General features: G+C 50.5%; 2 protein-coding genes across 3 annotated transcripts in view; one reads left to right on the top strand and one right to left on the bottom strand.

The window, feature by feature from the left end:
• DEPDC5 (DEP domain containing 5, GATOR1 subcomplex subunit) overlaps nucleotides 1-16,115 on the bottom strand; it is a 64,368-nt gene extending 48,253 nt beyond the window's left edge. Inside the window, exons 1-15 of one of the 2 annotated variants that reach the window (XM_066610033.1) lie at nucleotides 15,996-16,115; nucleotides 15,215-15,346; nucleotides 14,545-14,669; nucleotides 13,006-13,093; nucleotides 12,483-12,529; nucleotides 11,566-11,651; nucleotides 10,168-10,251; nucleotides 9,936-9,985; nucleotides 8,691-8,760; nucleotides 7,251-7,329; nucleotides 6,126-6,187; nucleotides 4,671-4,740; nucleotides 3,517-3,589; nucleotides 3,167-3,270; nucleotides 501-575 (exon numbers count right to left, since the gene is read on the bottom strand). In XM_066610033.1, coding sequence (XP_066466130.1) covers nucleotides 501-575; nucleotides 3,167-3,270; nucleotides 3,517-3,589; nucleotides 4,671-4,740; nucleotides 6,126-6,187; nucleotides 7,251-7,329; nucleotides 8,691-8,760; nucleotides 9,936-9,985; nucleotides 10,168-10,251; nucleotides 11,566-11,651; nucleotides 12,483-12,529; nucleotides 13,006-13,093; nucleotides 14,545-14,602 — 946 coding nt within the window. In that variant the 5' untranslated portion in view covers nucleotides 14,603-14,669; nucleotides 15,215-15,346; nucleotides 15,996-16,115. Of the gene's footprint in view, nucleotides 1-500; nucleotides 576-3,166; nucleotides 3,271-3,516; nucleotides 3,590-4,670; nucleotides 4,741-6,125; nucleotides 6,188-7,250; nucleotides 7,330-8,690; nucleotides 8,761-9,935; nucleotides 9,986-10,167; nucleotides 10,252-11,565; nucleotides 11,652-12,482; nucleotides 12,530-13,005; nucleotides 13,094-14,544; nucleotides 14,670-15,214; nucleotides 15,347-15,727; nucleotides 15,918-15,995 lie in introns of those variants that run through there. The other variant, XM_066610034.1, reaches the window with a different exon arrangement.
• The window catches only part of PRR14L (proline rich 14 like), a 30,410-nt gene continuing 30,018 nt past the window's right edge, over nucleotides 16,067-16,458 (top strand). Inside the window, exon 1 of the mRNA XM_066610058.1 lies at nucleotides 16,067-16,152. The gene's annotated coding sequence lies outside the window, so the exon portion shown is untranslated. The remainder of the gene's footprint in view (nucleotides 16,153-16,458) is intronic.

Genomic DNA, 16,458 nt, shown 5'->3' with positions numbered 1-16,458 from the left:
CATGCTGTGGGCAAAAAATGTTTCCAATGGGGCTCTGCAGCTGCTCAGGCCAACCCTGAAGAAAAGCTTCTCTGAGGGACACCTGAGCTACCATCTTCTGATCTTCCCTGTAAACTTGGCCTCAGGAGGCCACTGGGGGTCTTGTAGGCCACACTCCTGGCTCGTGTGAGGCGACCGTGAGGTTCAACCGGTCCAGAACAGCACCTCACATCTGCTGAATTAGAAACAGGCCAGAATTCTTGGCAGCACACAGATTCTGCTGCTAGCACTCCAGGGTTCTTCAGGAGATCTGTCACTATGAAAATGGTTCCCCGAAGACAAACTTAAAGTCAGCAAACCTTCTAAGGCGTTAGAGGTGTGAGACGAAAAGGGTCCAGCCTGAACTACTCTGTGACAGTAGGTAACATTTGTGCGGGAACACACATCTTATGCACATTTCCCAAGACACACAACACCGCACCACGAAGAAGCAACTCACAGGCATGCACTCTGACACTCACCATTGAATGAGAGGTTTATGGCCTCCAAATAATTGCCTTGAGAGGAGGTGGAATTGTAGCCCAGAGGAAAGCACTCTACATGTGAGAGAGAGAGAGAGAGAGAGAGAGAGAGTTTGTCATTGTTTCTGTTATTTATTAATTTCTGCCCTTCCAAGAGCGGCTAAAAAGTATAAAAACTATCAGATCAAATATCAACAAAAGAGCAAAAGCATAAACATGCACCAAGAAAAAAAATGTGCTCAAAAACAGTTTCCAAAGGCCTGGGAAAAGAGAGAGCTCTTTGCTAGGCACTAAAGAGACCTAAAATTAGGAATTAGGCAAGTCTCAATGGGTGGGGGCAGGAGGCGGAGGGGTTCCACAAGTTCTAGTTCACCCTGAAATCTGTGGTCACCTGGTCTCTGCCCCCCATCGCAATGCTATGTATTTAAAAATAATTTGACATGTTGCTGTAGTCTTTAAATCACAAATTAAAACACATTATAGCAGTGTTTCTCAAACTGTGGATTGGGACCCACTAGGTGGGTCACAAGCCAATTTCAGGTGGGTCCCCATTCATTTCAATATTTTATTTTAACATATTAGACTTGATGCTACCATGGTATGTGACTGCATTTCAGGAAATGTGACAGACCAGGTGGGTCCTGACAGATTCTCATTCTAAAAAGTGGGTCCTGGTGCTAAATATGTGAGAACTACTGCATTATAGGATCTAGTTCCAACATTTCACTTTCAACTGATGAACAGGCAAAAGGGTGTTAGATGCCTTTACTACTTCAAGCAGGAGCTGGCAGTTAAGCCAGTAGACAACTGACAGATGAGAGGATACAAATTCTTTACAACTCCTGAAAATTCTTCCCACAGTTGAAACTGAAACGTTGGGATCTGATCCTATAATGTGTTTTAATTCGTAGCTCAAAGACTCAAGCAACATGTTAAATTATGTTTTTAATTCCACCAGTCACAAAAGCCTTACTATGTTTGTAATTCTATGTATGTTTGCTTGGAAGGAAGTCCCACTGAAACAACGGGACTTACTTCAAGGAAAGCATGCATAGAATCAAAGCCTTAGCCTGGATTTCCAGAAAGATGTGACTGGCTGGAGCGTTGCGTCGTCCTGATCGGGGGACATGAAGCCTCACAGAGCTCTGGAACAGGAAGTGCTGGTCACAGGAGGGAAGGATTTGGCTGAACACTGGACCTGGCCCTCGGGCCAGGGTTTACCCAGCCCTGCCTTAGGGCAGTGATCTTCAACCACTGTGCTGCAGCTGGTCTATAAGGCGCACTGCAGGACTTTGGGGGACGGTTACTTATTAGCAGGGCCACTGGGGGATGTGAGCCCACAATCAGCAGTGCGGTTGCCAACTGTCAAAAAAGTGACAATTTTAGCACCTTGTCTGTGTGCTGCAAGATGGAAAAGGTTGAAAACTGCTGCCTCAGGGCAGCAGATCTTATCAAAGTTGGAAGCATTTTTAAAGGACAGTCTAAATCAGTGTTTCTCAACATTTGTCACACACCGTACCAATCTGCATGGTCCACCTATTGGAAATACCACTAGAAGTAACTGGTGATGATGGGTGGGAGGTCTGGTCTAGAGGGTAGAGCCTCCGTTAGCCCGAAGATAACATCAGAAGGTTGCCAGTTCGAGGACACCGGCAGCTCCCTGAACGGCTGAGAATGGTGAGACCTTGAAGCAGCTGACAAGCCCAGCTGAGTGATTCCACCTGCTCTTGGTGTGAGCAAGAAGTGTCTTGGCTGCCCTTCATATGAGAGATGGAGCTGCTCGTCAGCCTGCGTGGGAGAACTGGAGGCCAGAAGTGAGACCAAACCAGGAAGAGCCATTCTGAAATGTTGTTGGTTCTTGAAAGAGAGAACCTCTATGATTGTAAAAATCCCCTCGAGGGATTTAGAAACGCCTGCCTACGTAAACCGCCTTGAATAAAGTCAGAGGAGGAATCCGATGACCAGAAAGGCGGTATATAAATACCTAGTTATTATTATTATTATGTCCTTGCCAGGTACTTCCAGATTGGGAGGCCAGACACAATGCAACAAACACCGGTAAGAGGCTCAGTGGATGAGAGGGTTTTTTCAAGCGTGCAAAAAGTGCACATTGGAGCTCTGCCCACCAACCCGAGGCTCCTACTGCAGACTGCTGCACCACATTGCTGGTCTCACTGTCGAGTGGTGGGGGTCTAGGGGTACCACCAAACCCCACCTCAAGCACCTCCAGTGGTGCGCATACCACTGATTGAGGAAACACTTGTCTCAATTCACACAAAAAGGTCTTGTATCTCCACCACGCATTTCACATGCAAGGGAGAGAGTCCCTCCCGATCCCTCCCCGCCATCTGCTCAGATTGGGCCAGGCGCAGGCAGGGTCCCAGTCACCTTCCAGGTGGCAGAAGGTATGAGCCCCACATGCTGAGGACAGGGGGGGGCAACAATTTCCTTTTGGCAAGATTTGTCCTGACCCCTGACAGGTTCAAGCATGCCATGGACCATCTGGCAATGCAGAACAAGAAGGGCTGCCACAAAAGTCTTGGAATAGCTTCTTGGGACAGGACCTGAGAGCTAAGCCAGTAACAAAAAACGCCACATCTCGAACCCAAGGCATCTAACCCACCGCCACCATCAACATATATTAAAAAACGACAATCCCACCGTACCTGCCTGCTCCAAGCGCACCAGAACAGGGTACTGGATGAAGAGCTTCTTAATGGTGACCAGCAACGAGGTCCATTCCTCCCGCCTTTCGTTCTGAACCACCACCCTGCAAGGTACAAGTGTAAGGTACATGGTAATACAAAATAAGAGCACCACAGACCTCCACTGAGAATGAACATAAGAATATCAGAAGAGCCCTGCTGGATCAGGCCAGAGTCCATCTAGCCCAGCAGACTCTTTACACATAGCTAACTCCTGAGCCAATCAGGAGGCAGCACACATCCAGTGCACCTGAGCTTGCTCTGGGGATAGGCCACAGACATCCCATGGAAGACTGACATGGAAAACCTACTTGTAAAAGTCTTCATAGAATCTTCCTTCGTGATCCCGCTGAATTGAAGCACGCTGTGGCTCTGGAAATTCATCTGAAACCGACAGAAGCAGGCTGAAGGTTGAGCCAGCGGAACTCCCTCTCGGGTGCAGAGAAGACGGCCCCCTCCTGCTCCGGGCTGGCAACCCCCACATGCCTACAAGACCTGTGCCTTTGAATCAGGACCATTCCACAAGTGACCTGGATTCTGGTCCACCTGCACCTGGAGCCTACAGGCTGGCAAACCCAGAGCAGTGCATAGAGTCATAGCAGTTTCCACTCACCTTTTCCGTTCCAGTACCACTATGAGTGTTCTGCAGTATGTACCATCTGTTTACAGATAGGAACATTTCTGCTGACACATACAGCAGGACCTCCTTATCCATGGGTTCGGTATCTATGGATTTGAGTCACCGTGGATGCCGACCTGAGCCAGAGAGCCTCATCTGACCGACCGGATGCAACTGGAAGAGCCTTCTGGTTGTGTCTGGGAGGGGTTCTGAGATGCGACCTCCCTGGGCCTCAGAAAGTCTCCTGGAGCTTTCTGAAAGGCACTTCTGGCTTTTTGCCAAAACAGAAGTGCCTGTCAGAAGACTCTGGCAGGTTTTTGAGCCGCAGGGAGATCACAGGTGGCGCTGGAGCTTTCTGACAGGCACTTCCAGTTTTTTGGGCCTGCCAATTCAATTATCCCCCGTGGATCCCAAGGGTCCCTGGTACTACGCTATGAGAAAGCAGGGAGCATCCAGGCCCTGAGGAAAGCCAGCCATGAAGCCAACACCTGAAGGGGAAGCTTCTCTGGAGTCGTTTGGCATCATCACATTACGACTGGAGAAGCAGCACTAGAGCGATTTGTAGGAATGTCTGACATTTCATTTCTGCTAATAACCAAGCATGTGAAGAATGAAAGAACCAAATGCGTGAAAACCCAGGAATAACCATGCACACCAAACTTCTGCCTCTGCGATACAGAGTTAGAACGCGAGACAGAGAACAAGACTGATTCCATGAAACGCCCATTCTGGTGGTAAATCAACAAAGCTTCTGATGGAGCCACCACAGCCAGGGAGCAGGGGAAAGGGGGCAGTTGGCAAGCAAAATTAAGGAGGAAGATACACCCTTGTCTGGTGGCGACTTACTCAGGGACATGGCATCGTAGAATGTTCTGGAAAAGAGGACGACTGTCACTTCATGGCTGCAGTTCTTCTCCTGTCCAATACAAAAAGGCAAGTGAGCCAGAGAATACTCGCCAGGCACATCGGCAATCCCTCCACCACAGTCCTTATGGTGCCATGGACACCCCAGCCATGCCCACAGGAACAGAGGCCTTGGCTCCACAAATGCAAGTGCCCATTAATGCCCTTGCTCAATGAGAGAAGGTTCCCAAATGAGGAGGAAGAAGGTATAAGCCCTCCTCTTTGGGGAAATCTAACACCCCACTCTAAACATGAGAATGCGACCAGGACAGGCCAGTGCGACAAACCAGTTCTCACCTAGAAAGATGATGACCCTGCAATACAACTGATCTCTTGGACAAAAAGAGGGGAACAAGGAGAGACCGTGGCTCAGTGGTACAGCTACCCCTGCTCTGGACAGAGAGGACCAGAGAAAGCCACTTCCGGTTTAACAAGCAAACTGGAAGTGGCTTTCCCTGATATTCATGGCTAGCCAAATCCGCAGATGTTGGATCTGTGGATACTGGGGATATACAGAACCAACTGAGATGGACTCCATGGACCTGATTTGCCATAAAGCAGCATCACAAGGACTCTCATAAGTGAATGGTGCTGCACAGAAACACACTGTAGCCGCCGTTTAATATTTGTTTAGTTATGGGAGTCAGCGATGCTGCAGCCATCAAGCAAAAAACATGCCTGCGTGTGAACTCACCCCAAGAGAAGCCTGCCACAGCCAAGGTGGGACCTTGTCTCTCTGTTTTCCAGCACTGCAGCTCTGGACAGACCCGAAGCTGCTTATTCCACTGGGGCCCCACATCCAGCGTCTCTTCCTGAGCTCCTACAATCCCCTGCCCAGGTTAACACTGGGTGTCTCCCGAGAGCAGAGAGCTGTCTTTTGCCTTGTTATAACGCACCTCTCAGGAAAGGAGGAGGAGACCTGAAGGGGCACAGAAGATACTCTGCCTCCCTTTTTGGGATCCACTCAGCCCAAGAAATGGAGACAAGAAGGGCTGCTATGGAATCTCCCATTTGGACTGTTTTTATTTATACCGTGGGCCCCTGGTACTCATGGGGGATCCCGTTCTCGGACCCTCCACAGATACCAGTTTCCACAGATAGCCCTCACAGGGCCTCCTGGACGGGACAAGAAGACCCTCCCAGATGTGTCTGGGGGGCCCTTCAGAGGGGCTTGCTCCATGGGTGCTGAACCTACAGATGAGAAGGGGCCACTGAGTGCCAGAAGGCTTGGATAGATTTTTTCGGGGGGGGGGGGGGGGGGACTAGAGTCACCCACCAAGTCAAACCGATAAGCCCTGCTCCACCAGCCACTACAAACAGCACTAACTAGACCTGCGGGCACAGTCTGAAAGGGGACATGCCCCCTGTTCAGCCACAGGACCAAAAGAGCAGCATTACCTTCCACTTGGTGAAGAGATCAGCAAGGAAGCCGTTCACAGCCTTCTCAAAGTAAAGATCTCCTACAAAGGGAAGTGTAACAAAAAAGAGACTACACGTGATTTCTCCTGCAAGAAACTCTGTCGGTCAGCTGTGGCATTACTGATGAAGCTCACACGATAGCCCTTCTACAAGGGAGGGGCAGACAGCCTTGTCATGAATAAGTCCCAGTTAGGCCTACGTTGGTATTAGAAGCCTGAACCAAACTGAGCAAGTTGCTAGCACTTCACAGCTGCAGGAATGTGTTTTCTCTCCTTTGATGGCCAGAAAGGACAGATAAGAGTTTCGACCACTTAGTGAGCTTGGTGCCACAGTGGACAAGGAGCCTCCTTGTCAGGAGTGATTGAGTGCAGCTGTGAATCTCCAGCTGGGAGGGGGAAGAACTATGAGGGGTTAGCAACAGGCCAACTTCGAGAAGATTCTAGTTATTAAGAGTTCTGATTGGGCAGTTTAATAATTATGTAGCCACCTCAGTAGTATTAGCATAAAGGTATAATAATGGATCCCCAGGGGGTGTGGCTGGTCCCTCTTGCGCAGAGAGTCTTGGGTGCAGTACGACCTGCTACTCTTGGCGAGCTCCATTGTCCAACATGGGCACCTGGCCTCATAGGTAGCCCTGGAGCTAAGTGTTCTGCAATGGGTGACTAACCTCAGGTGAGAGATAGGTATTAATAGGGATAGCCAGCTAGTTTTATTCTTTTATTGCCGATGTGTTTCCTAGATGTTTATGCCTCTAGCATTTGTTGCCTTACTGTAGAGTGTGTAACCTGACGTACTTAATAAACTTACGTACTTAATATCTTTTACCAGTTTGCTTATTGTTTATTGGGAACAAAGGTTCCGAATCCTGCCTAGCCATTCAGTCAAGCTACCAAGTGGTCTAGAGCTTTGAGAACTGATCCTTAATTTGGGAAATGAGCTCAGTGCCTGCAAGGGCTAGTAGTCAGTCAAGAGGGGCTCAGTATCCCTGGACTGAGTCACTGGCTAATACAAGGTGGTGGCAGTACTACCTGGTAAGGGGCTTGAGGGTTTTAAGGATAAAAAAGCCAAGGACTCTAAGTCTTCTAATCCCCAATCTGCCCGTACCATAGATGTCAAAATCCCACATTTCACAGCTCATCTGAATGAAGATATAAACCATAGCAGAAGTGGAGCGGAACACCACCTGTGGGCAAAAAAACATTGTCAGCAACCCAGGTTTGGGATCAGGAGGGCTCTGCGCTCAGGGAGAAGGAAATGTTGGGTTCACCAGTCAACTCAGTACTGCCATTCTGAATCAGCTTGCTGTCCCTGTTTACAGGGAAAGGGGTTTTGAGGGTCATCCTCTGCCTGTTGCCTGGTCGTTGGTTTCAGATACTCTTGTGTCACTGCCTCCTTGCAACAACTCTGCTCACTCTATGGACCCAAGATGCTAACCTGTCAGGACTCAAGCCCATAGTGCAGTGGTCCCCAGACTTTTTAACTGGTGACTCCCTGGACACACTGGGCCATTGGCCATGGCTCCCCATTAGGGTTACAATCCTATACACTGTATAAGACAGCAGGTTTTTCACAAGGATTTCGCGGCTTCCCTGGCTGGTTTCCATGGCTCAGCTCACAGTTTGGGAACCACTGCCACAGTGGGTATTGAACCAATGTCCTGCAGGGCATTAGGTGGGCATTCAGCCTGTGTGCCACTCCTGGCTTTGACCAAAAGAGAGAATTGCAGCTCTTGCAGCACTATGGAAAGGTCCAGTGGCAAAGCCTTGTTCTGCAACTACGTAGTTTTGTATTTCTTATTATGTATTCTATAGTTCTGTGCATTTTAATGTTTTTGTAAGCTGATTTGGATGCCCTACAGGGAGAAGGGCAGACTATACATACATACATACATACATACATACATACATACATACATACATAAATGGTGAGAGCAATTCTAGACCCTTGGAAGTATGTGTGCGCTCAACAACTTCCCCTTCCCTTTCTCAGAATCAGCTGCAGCGCACAAGTCCTATGGCTTGTGCAGGTGTCTCTCAGGAAAGGTGGAATGCTCAAAAAGCACTGCTCTGCCGCTTCACATGAGGGCCAGAATTAGCATTCCAAACGAAGAGACAAAAAATAATAATAAATAAATAGTCCAGGTATTTATATACCGCCTTGCATAGTCGTCAGATTTCTTCTCAGACTTTATTTTAAGGCGGTTTACATAGGCAGGCTATACTAAATCCCTATGGGGATTTTTACAATTGACGAAGGTTCTGTCTTTCAAGAGCCACAACATTTCAGATGGATCATTTTATGATCTGGTATCACATTCTGGCCTCCAGTTTCCTCCCACGCAAGCTGACAATCCATATCTCACTTGAAAGGCGGCCAAAGAGCAGGTGGAAAAACTCGGCTCGGCTTGTCAGCTTCAAGGTCTTGCCGTTCACGGTGCCGGTGGCCTCGAACTGGCGACCTTCGGCTGTTATCTTCAGGCAAACGGAGGCTCTACCCTCTAGACCAGACCTCCTGCCCCCAAAAACATCTTTTTTTTAAACCTACCCGGGTATCCTCGCTGATGTAGCCACAGGTGACTTTCTCACTTTTCACCCACAGTTCGCCTGCCTGAGCCCTAGAAGAATATCAAGGGAAAGAGCAATTTGTCAGGCAGGTACAAAAGTTTGATAATCTTTTGAAGCCCTGTGCTAGAGAGGACTTGGAATCCAGTAATGTTACCGCCTTATAAAAACTGTTCTTGATCTAATGCTGCACAAGGCTCTTCTTGCTGCCTTGGCCGTCAGCTCCTAAAGTTGGCCCTGCTCAGGCAGCTGCCTCACAGATTATGAAGGCACAAGAGGTGGGGGAAACTGGGGTGGCAGATAGGGTTCTGGGAGGGTGGCAGGATCAGTGGTGGGTCCTCAGTCTCATACTTTATTTGGGGTCGTGGCACAAAAAAGGTTGGAGACCACTGCACTAGTCTTCACTGTACTAGTTGATTTTTTTTTTAAGTTGATTAATCACTTGCTTGATCATTTAATGCATGCGAACCACTCTACTTATTTCTGGAACAGTGAGACAGATGGCATGTTGACCAACAAATTCTTTTTGGGTCCTCAGGGCTCCTCTCTACCTGTGTCAGTCACTGCTCCCCTCTCTTTGGCAGACTGGACCCTGCTCCCTGAGTTTTTATTTCATGAAGCCAGAACATTCCAGCTGCAAGGAGCCAGGCCTTCACTGCAGTGGCCCCAAGAATATGGACCATCCTCCCTGTTGAGGGCAAAGGCAGTTTCTTCTGCTCAGCCGCCCAACAAGGCTTCAAAGTTTTTCCCATTCCTGTTCCACTCAGCACTTGCTGAGCCTGACTGCTAACCTATTCACTGGTTTGCATTTTCCTTGGCTGGTAGAAGTTAAGGTTTTTCAATTGTTTAACTGCCCAATTTACTTATCTAAATCAGTTGTTTCCAACCAGAGTGCCACAGAATGTTGGTGTGCTGCAAAATGTCCACAAGTGCACTGCGGTGGTTTGGAGCACGTGGATTGAAAATTGCTTTAAAAAAAAACTCTTCTGGGTTCCGTGGCTCTGATTCTAGGGCAACCGTCCCTCTAGCATGCAGGATACCTGCCTGCAAGGCATGTTCCTCAGGTTTAAGCAAGAAACTTCCTCTGTTAAGCAAGCAAATGCGTGCTTGCACTGCTAATAAAGAAGAACAGTGAAACCACAGATACCGGATCCGTAGATACCAGGGGACACCTATAAGTGGAAAAGGGGTGGGAGAGAGAGAAGACGCTAATGCATGTAATACTCACCGGATGCCAGCAAATTCCACCTTCTGAGTGACATAAGCACATGTGCCAACCTAAGGTATATCCCAATAAAAAAAGAAAAGAAGGATTAATCCAGACTCCAGACAATTGGACTTTGCAGGAGACCAAGAGTCAGTCCCCCACATTCCCCCAACACTTCAGAGAGAGAGAAGCTCAATGGCAGACCAAGCTCCCCCCACTGCCCCCGGCAAGAGGGAACCAAGAGCAGTCTCACCAAGCTCTTCTTCAGCCGCCACATATCCCCACGCCCGATGTACTGATCTTTGAAGGTCAGCTCCACCAAATCCAGGGTCACATCCTAGAAAAGAGGTCAACTGTAAATGGGAGAAAGGCTGCCAAGACATCTCCCTTGAGGCCCAAAGTACCCCCACGGCCAACATCTGGCACCCAGTGACCCTCATCGACAAGCACAGACTTGGGGCCCAGTTCTATCCAACTTTCCAGCACTGATGCAGCTGGCACTGGCAGGGCTGCATCAGCAATGGAGAGCTGGACAGAATTCTCCCCCTCCATTCCTTTGCAAAACAAGTTTTAGGATGGGTAAGAAAAGAACAAATCTATAATTCTTGTTCCAAAACATGGTCCATTTCAGGACCTCACCACCCATTTTTGTTGAAAGATCCCCATAATGTTTATCAACACAGGTGCTTTTATAATAATAATTATTATTATTATTCTCCAGTAAGACACAATTGGTTGATTTCCTTAGCCATTTCTGGATATTGGGAGTACCTGCCTGCTTCCAAAATCCAGCAGCCTATTTTGACTGTAACCAAGAGATGATTAATAAAACGTTTACCATCTCCAGAAAAAAAATGAGGTGAGAACTTGATCTGGCAGAATTAGCCATTCCTAGTCCACACCTAGCCCAAAGCCCTCCCTTATTTACCCTGGGAAAACCAACACATTTGGCTTATCAAGAATGCATGTTGAAGAGACACTTAGGGGTGACAGGCAGGCAGACAGGGTTGCAGAGCTGCAGCCAAGGATGCATGCAGAACTGGGGTGGGGCTGCAAGGAGCAAGGTGGGCTGCGAGGGACAGAGCACTTCAGAACTAGTCTGGCCCAGCAGTCTTCAATGTTCTTCCCCCTCACAGCACACTGATCTCTATGGTCTTCACCTATTGTGATGTCTTTATGCCTAATAAAGGTTGATTTGACTATTGTGATGTCATTTCTGGCGCCCAGGAGACTCAGGCTCTGTTTCTCTAGGGCAACTATCTGTAGGAACAAATTGTCCTTCTTCCTCCGCCGGCTCTGCAGGAAAAGGGACAGACAATTCACTAGTACAGACAGCTGCCCTAGAAACAGAGCTGCAGAAGCTGGAAGAGTTTTCAGTGCTTTTCAACTGTTGTGCTCCAAAGTCCCGCAGCACACCGGCTGAAAATCTGGGCTGTGCTATTCTTCCGCTGCAGATGGAGATGGCAAGCAGGTGGCAACCTACAGAGGTGTCTGTTTAAAACACGCATGCCCCCTCCTTTCCAAAAGCTCAAGGTGGCTTCAATGCATTTGCCTTTGCAAACTGGACAGGGAGAGAGAAAACCCCCTCGCCATAATTAGCAACACTCCAGAGGAAAACACACCCAGCTGAAATCTGCGAAGTCAAGAATACCTTGGGGTCGACAACATTCACATGGACATCCTGATAGGGTCTCAGTCGGAACACCTGAGCAACCGTCTGGTCTACGCTGATAGTTTCTGTGAAAGAAAAGAGCAAGAAGATGACGTGGAGATGTTGGCTTTTCAAAGGATATTGTCCAAGCACGCAGCCCGCAGCAGACGGTGGGGAGACGCCCACCACTCCTGACCAAGAAGCAGCCACACCACTGACTTCTGGTAGGAATCCAAAATAGCTCACAACATCAAACACTGCAAAACAGCCCATGAAAAATAAGTTTAGTACCACCAATTCACAGAAGCTCAACCCAAACACAACCCTCAGCCACAATTCATCAGCTGAGCACATGCTCTGGAGTGTGAGGTTCAGCAACAACATTGGGTAACTATAGTGTCATAAACAAACATCATAGGGGTCTGTTACATGGGCTGCTTATACTTCAGCACATGCAAAACAACACTTGAACAAATGCATCTGATGTGAAAGCTTGAAAACCTAAACAGCCATCCAAACTGCGCACTCATGGGGGGTGCCATGGGATGTCCCATAGGGATGCCATGGAATCTCACAAGGGCACCACAGGATGTCCCCAATAGCCTCTTCTTCCCAGCTCTCCTGGGTGCCATCATCTTGGATTGCACAAGATCCAAGACGGTGGTGCCAGGAGAGATAGGAAGAAGAGGCCACTGCAAAAGAACGGTGCTGTGACCACAGTACGTTTGGGAACCACTGACCTAAACTAAGGGGAAGGAAGCCAGAGAGCCCAGCTGCCAAGATCCAAAGGAACCCAAACATTCATCAAGAGGCAGCCTTGACAAAAGGGTAGCCACAAGAGTCCCTCCTTGCTCCTGAGTTCACCTCCCTTGCTCAAGCCTTGCCAACAGCTTCTAAGACAGATACCAAAGGCTTACCTTTCTGCAAGTCCTCCTTGAGCGACTTCACCTGCAATAGTAGTGGGCTGAAACACAAGAGAGGTGGAGACACCAATCAGGCCTCCACTGCAGACTCTCACAGTGGCAGGAGCAGAGTTCAAGTCGGCAGGACCCATTTGGACTCTTCAGCAGAGCTCAGGCGGTCCCTCAAGGAACCAATAATAATAATAATAATAAACTTTATTTTTATCCCGCCCTTCTCCCCAAGGGGCCCAGGTGCAAAACAATGGCTGGAGGAGTCAGGGGGAGGAGGAGACAAGAAGCAGGACTGGATATGCCTTTGGCTGATCCAGAAGGGCTCTTCTAATCTTATGCCTTGGCTGACGACTGGGGTCAAGGGAAACAACCAGACCTGCAGTCTCCTTCCAGAAAGCAGCTGCTTTTACCAGTTTTGTCCACCAGAAAAAAACCTTATCCCACTTCACCGAGGCCCCTTTACCAAAATGGCCATGTGCCAAAAGATGGGTGGGAAGGCTTCCTTCAAGAGCAGAAAGGAACTCACCTGTACTCATCATTGGGGTGGGCAATCTCCACAATGTCTCCCAGTTTGATCTGAAGAAAGACTTTGGGGTTCACTACAAGCTCATCTTCTGAAAGAAAATGTCCAGGGGAGTCACAGATCTGCAATGTGGCAACTGAGCAGGGGCTGTGCCTGAGCCATTGGCAGCCTCTGTGCCTCTGGGTGGCCAAGGGCTGTTTCCAAGCTTTCTTCTTGCAAAGGTAAAGATGAGGGGAGGGGGGAAATGCTGGCCACTAACAGCAAAGGCTCCAAGGCCAGAAGAGGCTGGCAAGACAAACACAAGCTGGTCAGAAATTTTTTTTTTTTAATGGCGTAGCCAACAGTGAGAGCTGGGACCCAGGAAGTCCCTAATTCAGATCTTGGCTCAGCAACACTGACATCTCTCACCTGTAGCCCCACTCCAGACCCGGTCTGTGGGGCTAACAGCACTACCTCACTGGCCTACCTCACCGGGTGTCTGATGCACACTCACTTGCCTGCTCCGCACTTAGCAGGGAAAGAGCTATTGCCCTAAGAGTCCTCAGTTCACTCTTAGGGGCAAACCTAGACCCACCCTTGCCACCAACCACACCCTACTCTCACCTGCCCCATTTTCCCTTACCTCTTGCGTTTCCACAACCCTATGAGGTAGCAGCCTGAGCAGGGCTGGCCTCAGGAGCTGCAGGACAAGACAGCAAGCGGCTGTGCAGGATTAGATCAAGAACTCAGTTTTGATAAGGCAGTGCCATTTTTGGATTGGATCCAAGCCTCCCTTGCACAGGCTTTGAAAAGTTGTTGAGTTGCCCCAAAGGAGGCTTCACGAGTGTGAGAAAAAGGGAATTGGATCTGCTAGTTTAGTTGACTTCCATGCTGAGGGAATCCTGGTAACTGAGCCCTCCCCTAGGCAGGAGCAGAGGTGAGGATGGTCACACCCTTTTATTCTCTTCCTGGGAGCAACATCTATCCCTTCTCTGTCTAGACACCCTAGATACTTCTAGATGCCCAGCAGGTACCCATGAGGTACATGAGAAGGTCAGGTGTGCAGGTTGTGTGTGCCACAAACACACAGTGGGCCACAGCAGCCTTGCAAGATCACCATAAATGCAAAGGAGGGAAGAAGGGAAATACGGAGCCCCAAGGCTCATGAACACAGGACTAAAACCAGGGCGAATTATGTCTGAACGGGGCCCTGAACGGCCTTCTGATCCAGCAATTTTCAACCTCTCTCATCTGACAAGGTACTAAAATTGTCAAGGTACGCAACTGGTCTCTTTAGAGAAGATACGCCATATATATATATTTTTTACAACTGACAAGGCATTCTGCACTGCCGGGGGGCTCACATCCCCCAATGGCCCTACTAATAAATGACCTTCCCCCATACTCCAGCGGCACACCTGCAGACCATTTGCGACACACCAAGGTGCCGCGGAACAGTGGTTGAAAATTGCTGCCCTGATCTACCAGGACAGAATAAGCTCGCTCTGTGACAGCTTCTGCACCAATAACCCCATGGACACTTCTGCCTCCACAACTACTGACCACTGTTTCCAAAGCCCTTCTTGTGAATGACCAGCTTGTAGACCTTGTTGGTCCTCATCTTGAGCCTCAAGATCTCGTCCTTCTCATGTGTGAGGAATTAAGTGCACAACCAACGTCTTGCTTTCCTGCAGAATAAAAGCACACACACAACTCAGGGTTGTTCTCTTTCCAGTCTGCATGACAGGAAAACTAGCCCTGAAGCCTGTCTCCCAAAAGCCACAGGTGCCAACTGCTTCGGGCACAGAACACTGACTTGCCCGTTCCACAGACTAATTACTAGAGGTGTTTGTTTCCAGTAAGAGAGGATTGCTTCCTTCCGCTGTAATTCTATCCACCCTTTCCTGGGAGTAAATCTCACTGAACGCAACGGAACTTGCTACTGAGCAGACATGCATAGGATTGGGCTGTAAGTCTTACTGAACACAATGGACAGACTGAGTAACTAAGTAACACCATTGTCAACCACCTCTACTTGATCACATTCTACAGTTTGGTGACAATCCCTTTCTTGCAGGGGCCCAGCTGGCCTTTCCGCAGCAGGCTGGCTGAATCTCTCCCAGCCCGGCATCCTGCCTCCCAGTGGAAAGCAGTCAACCTGACACCCCAGTGGGCGGCTCAGAAGCAGTTCAGAAGGGCTTAACCCTCTCTCACCATCGCACTTGGTACTCACTGGCAAACTGTCTCTGAATCTGGAGGCCTTACACTGCCATCGTGACCAATAACGTTTGACAAATGAAGACTTCTCCATGGATGTGTCCAGTCTCCCTCGAAGGCCACGTCAGTCCCTGGACATCACCACATCCTATGACAACAAATTCCAGCAGTAAGATACGCATTGATGCTCCTTAGTGCCTGGCCAGGCAGTCTTCGTTCACTGGCTACTACAGTGCTTTGGACAGGCAGGAGGTGATCTCATCAGCTCAGCGCATACAGGAGCAGCTTTCCTGCAAGGGGCAGGCTGTGCCTTGCGTGTGCAGGGCCGCCCCAGGTGGGATGCTCCAGGCCGCCGCTAAGGGCTTTAACCCCAAAGGGGGGGGGCTAACAGCAAACGCAGCAACTCCTGCGGAGAAGACCGCAAGAGGGGGGCCCCAAGGCGGCGGGGCAGCAATGCTACCAGCAGCAGGTAGCAAAAGGACCAGGGGCCTGGGTGCAGGTGGCAGTGCGGGGAGTCCAGGCCAGGCACCTGATCTGGCCCTGGGGAACAGCACCGGGGCAGGGGGCTGACCCCTGGACTCAGCCCCGCCTGCTGCCATTAGCCGCACGTGTGCAGGCGCACGAAATCCAGGAGGCGCACTCTGCACATGCCCGGAGGCACGTGCAGCCCCTTCCAACCCGCTTGCCCCGTCCAGGGGCCTGGAGAGGCAGCCCCGGAGGGCCCTGGCGGGGTGCGCTCTGCACAGGCTCGCAGGGGAGGGGAGGGGAGGGGCCGGAGCGCGCGCGGCGCCACCCACCCGCTGGCCGTCCGTTCCCGCGGGAGGCCTCGGCGGAGCCGCCGGAAGTGGCGGCGGAGCCGGAAGCGCGAGGGGCGCCGCCGCTTCCGGAAGCCTCCTGCGAAGCGCCCTCGCGGACGGGGCCGGGAGAGGCCGGAGGCGCCCGGCGCCCGCGCAGGTGAGGGCCGCCTCGGGAAGGGGCGGCGGCGGCGGGGCCGGCGCGGCGCCTTCAGCTCCTGCCCTGCAGCAGCCCCCGCCCGGCCGGGAAGAGCCTCTGGCGCCCCGTCCTCGCGGCAGTTCGGCTGCGTGGGAGGAGCCCGGCGGCCTTCCCGCGCTCCGGGTGCCTCCGAGAACGGCGAGGCGGGGGCTCTGGGCGGGCGGGCGGGCGGGCGGGCGCAGAAGGCCGCCGGAAGCGTCCCGGCCTCCCCCTCCTCTGCCCTCAGGGCTCGGAGCCTCCGGGCCTGGAGGGGCGGCCCCTCCTCAG

Source organism: Tiliqua scincoides, chromosome 14 (assembly GCF_035046505.1).
Source record: "Tiliqua scincoides isolate rTilSci1 chromosome 14, rTilSci1.hap2, whole genome shotgun sequence".
Taxonomy (NCBI): Eukaryota; Metazoa; Chordata; class Lepidosauria; order Squamata; family Scincidae; genus Tiliqua; species Tiliqua scincoides.
Note: the sequence above shows the minus strand (reverse complement) of the source record. Positions and strands in the feature narration are given on the sequence as shown.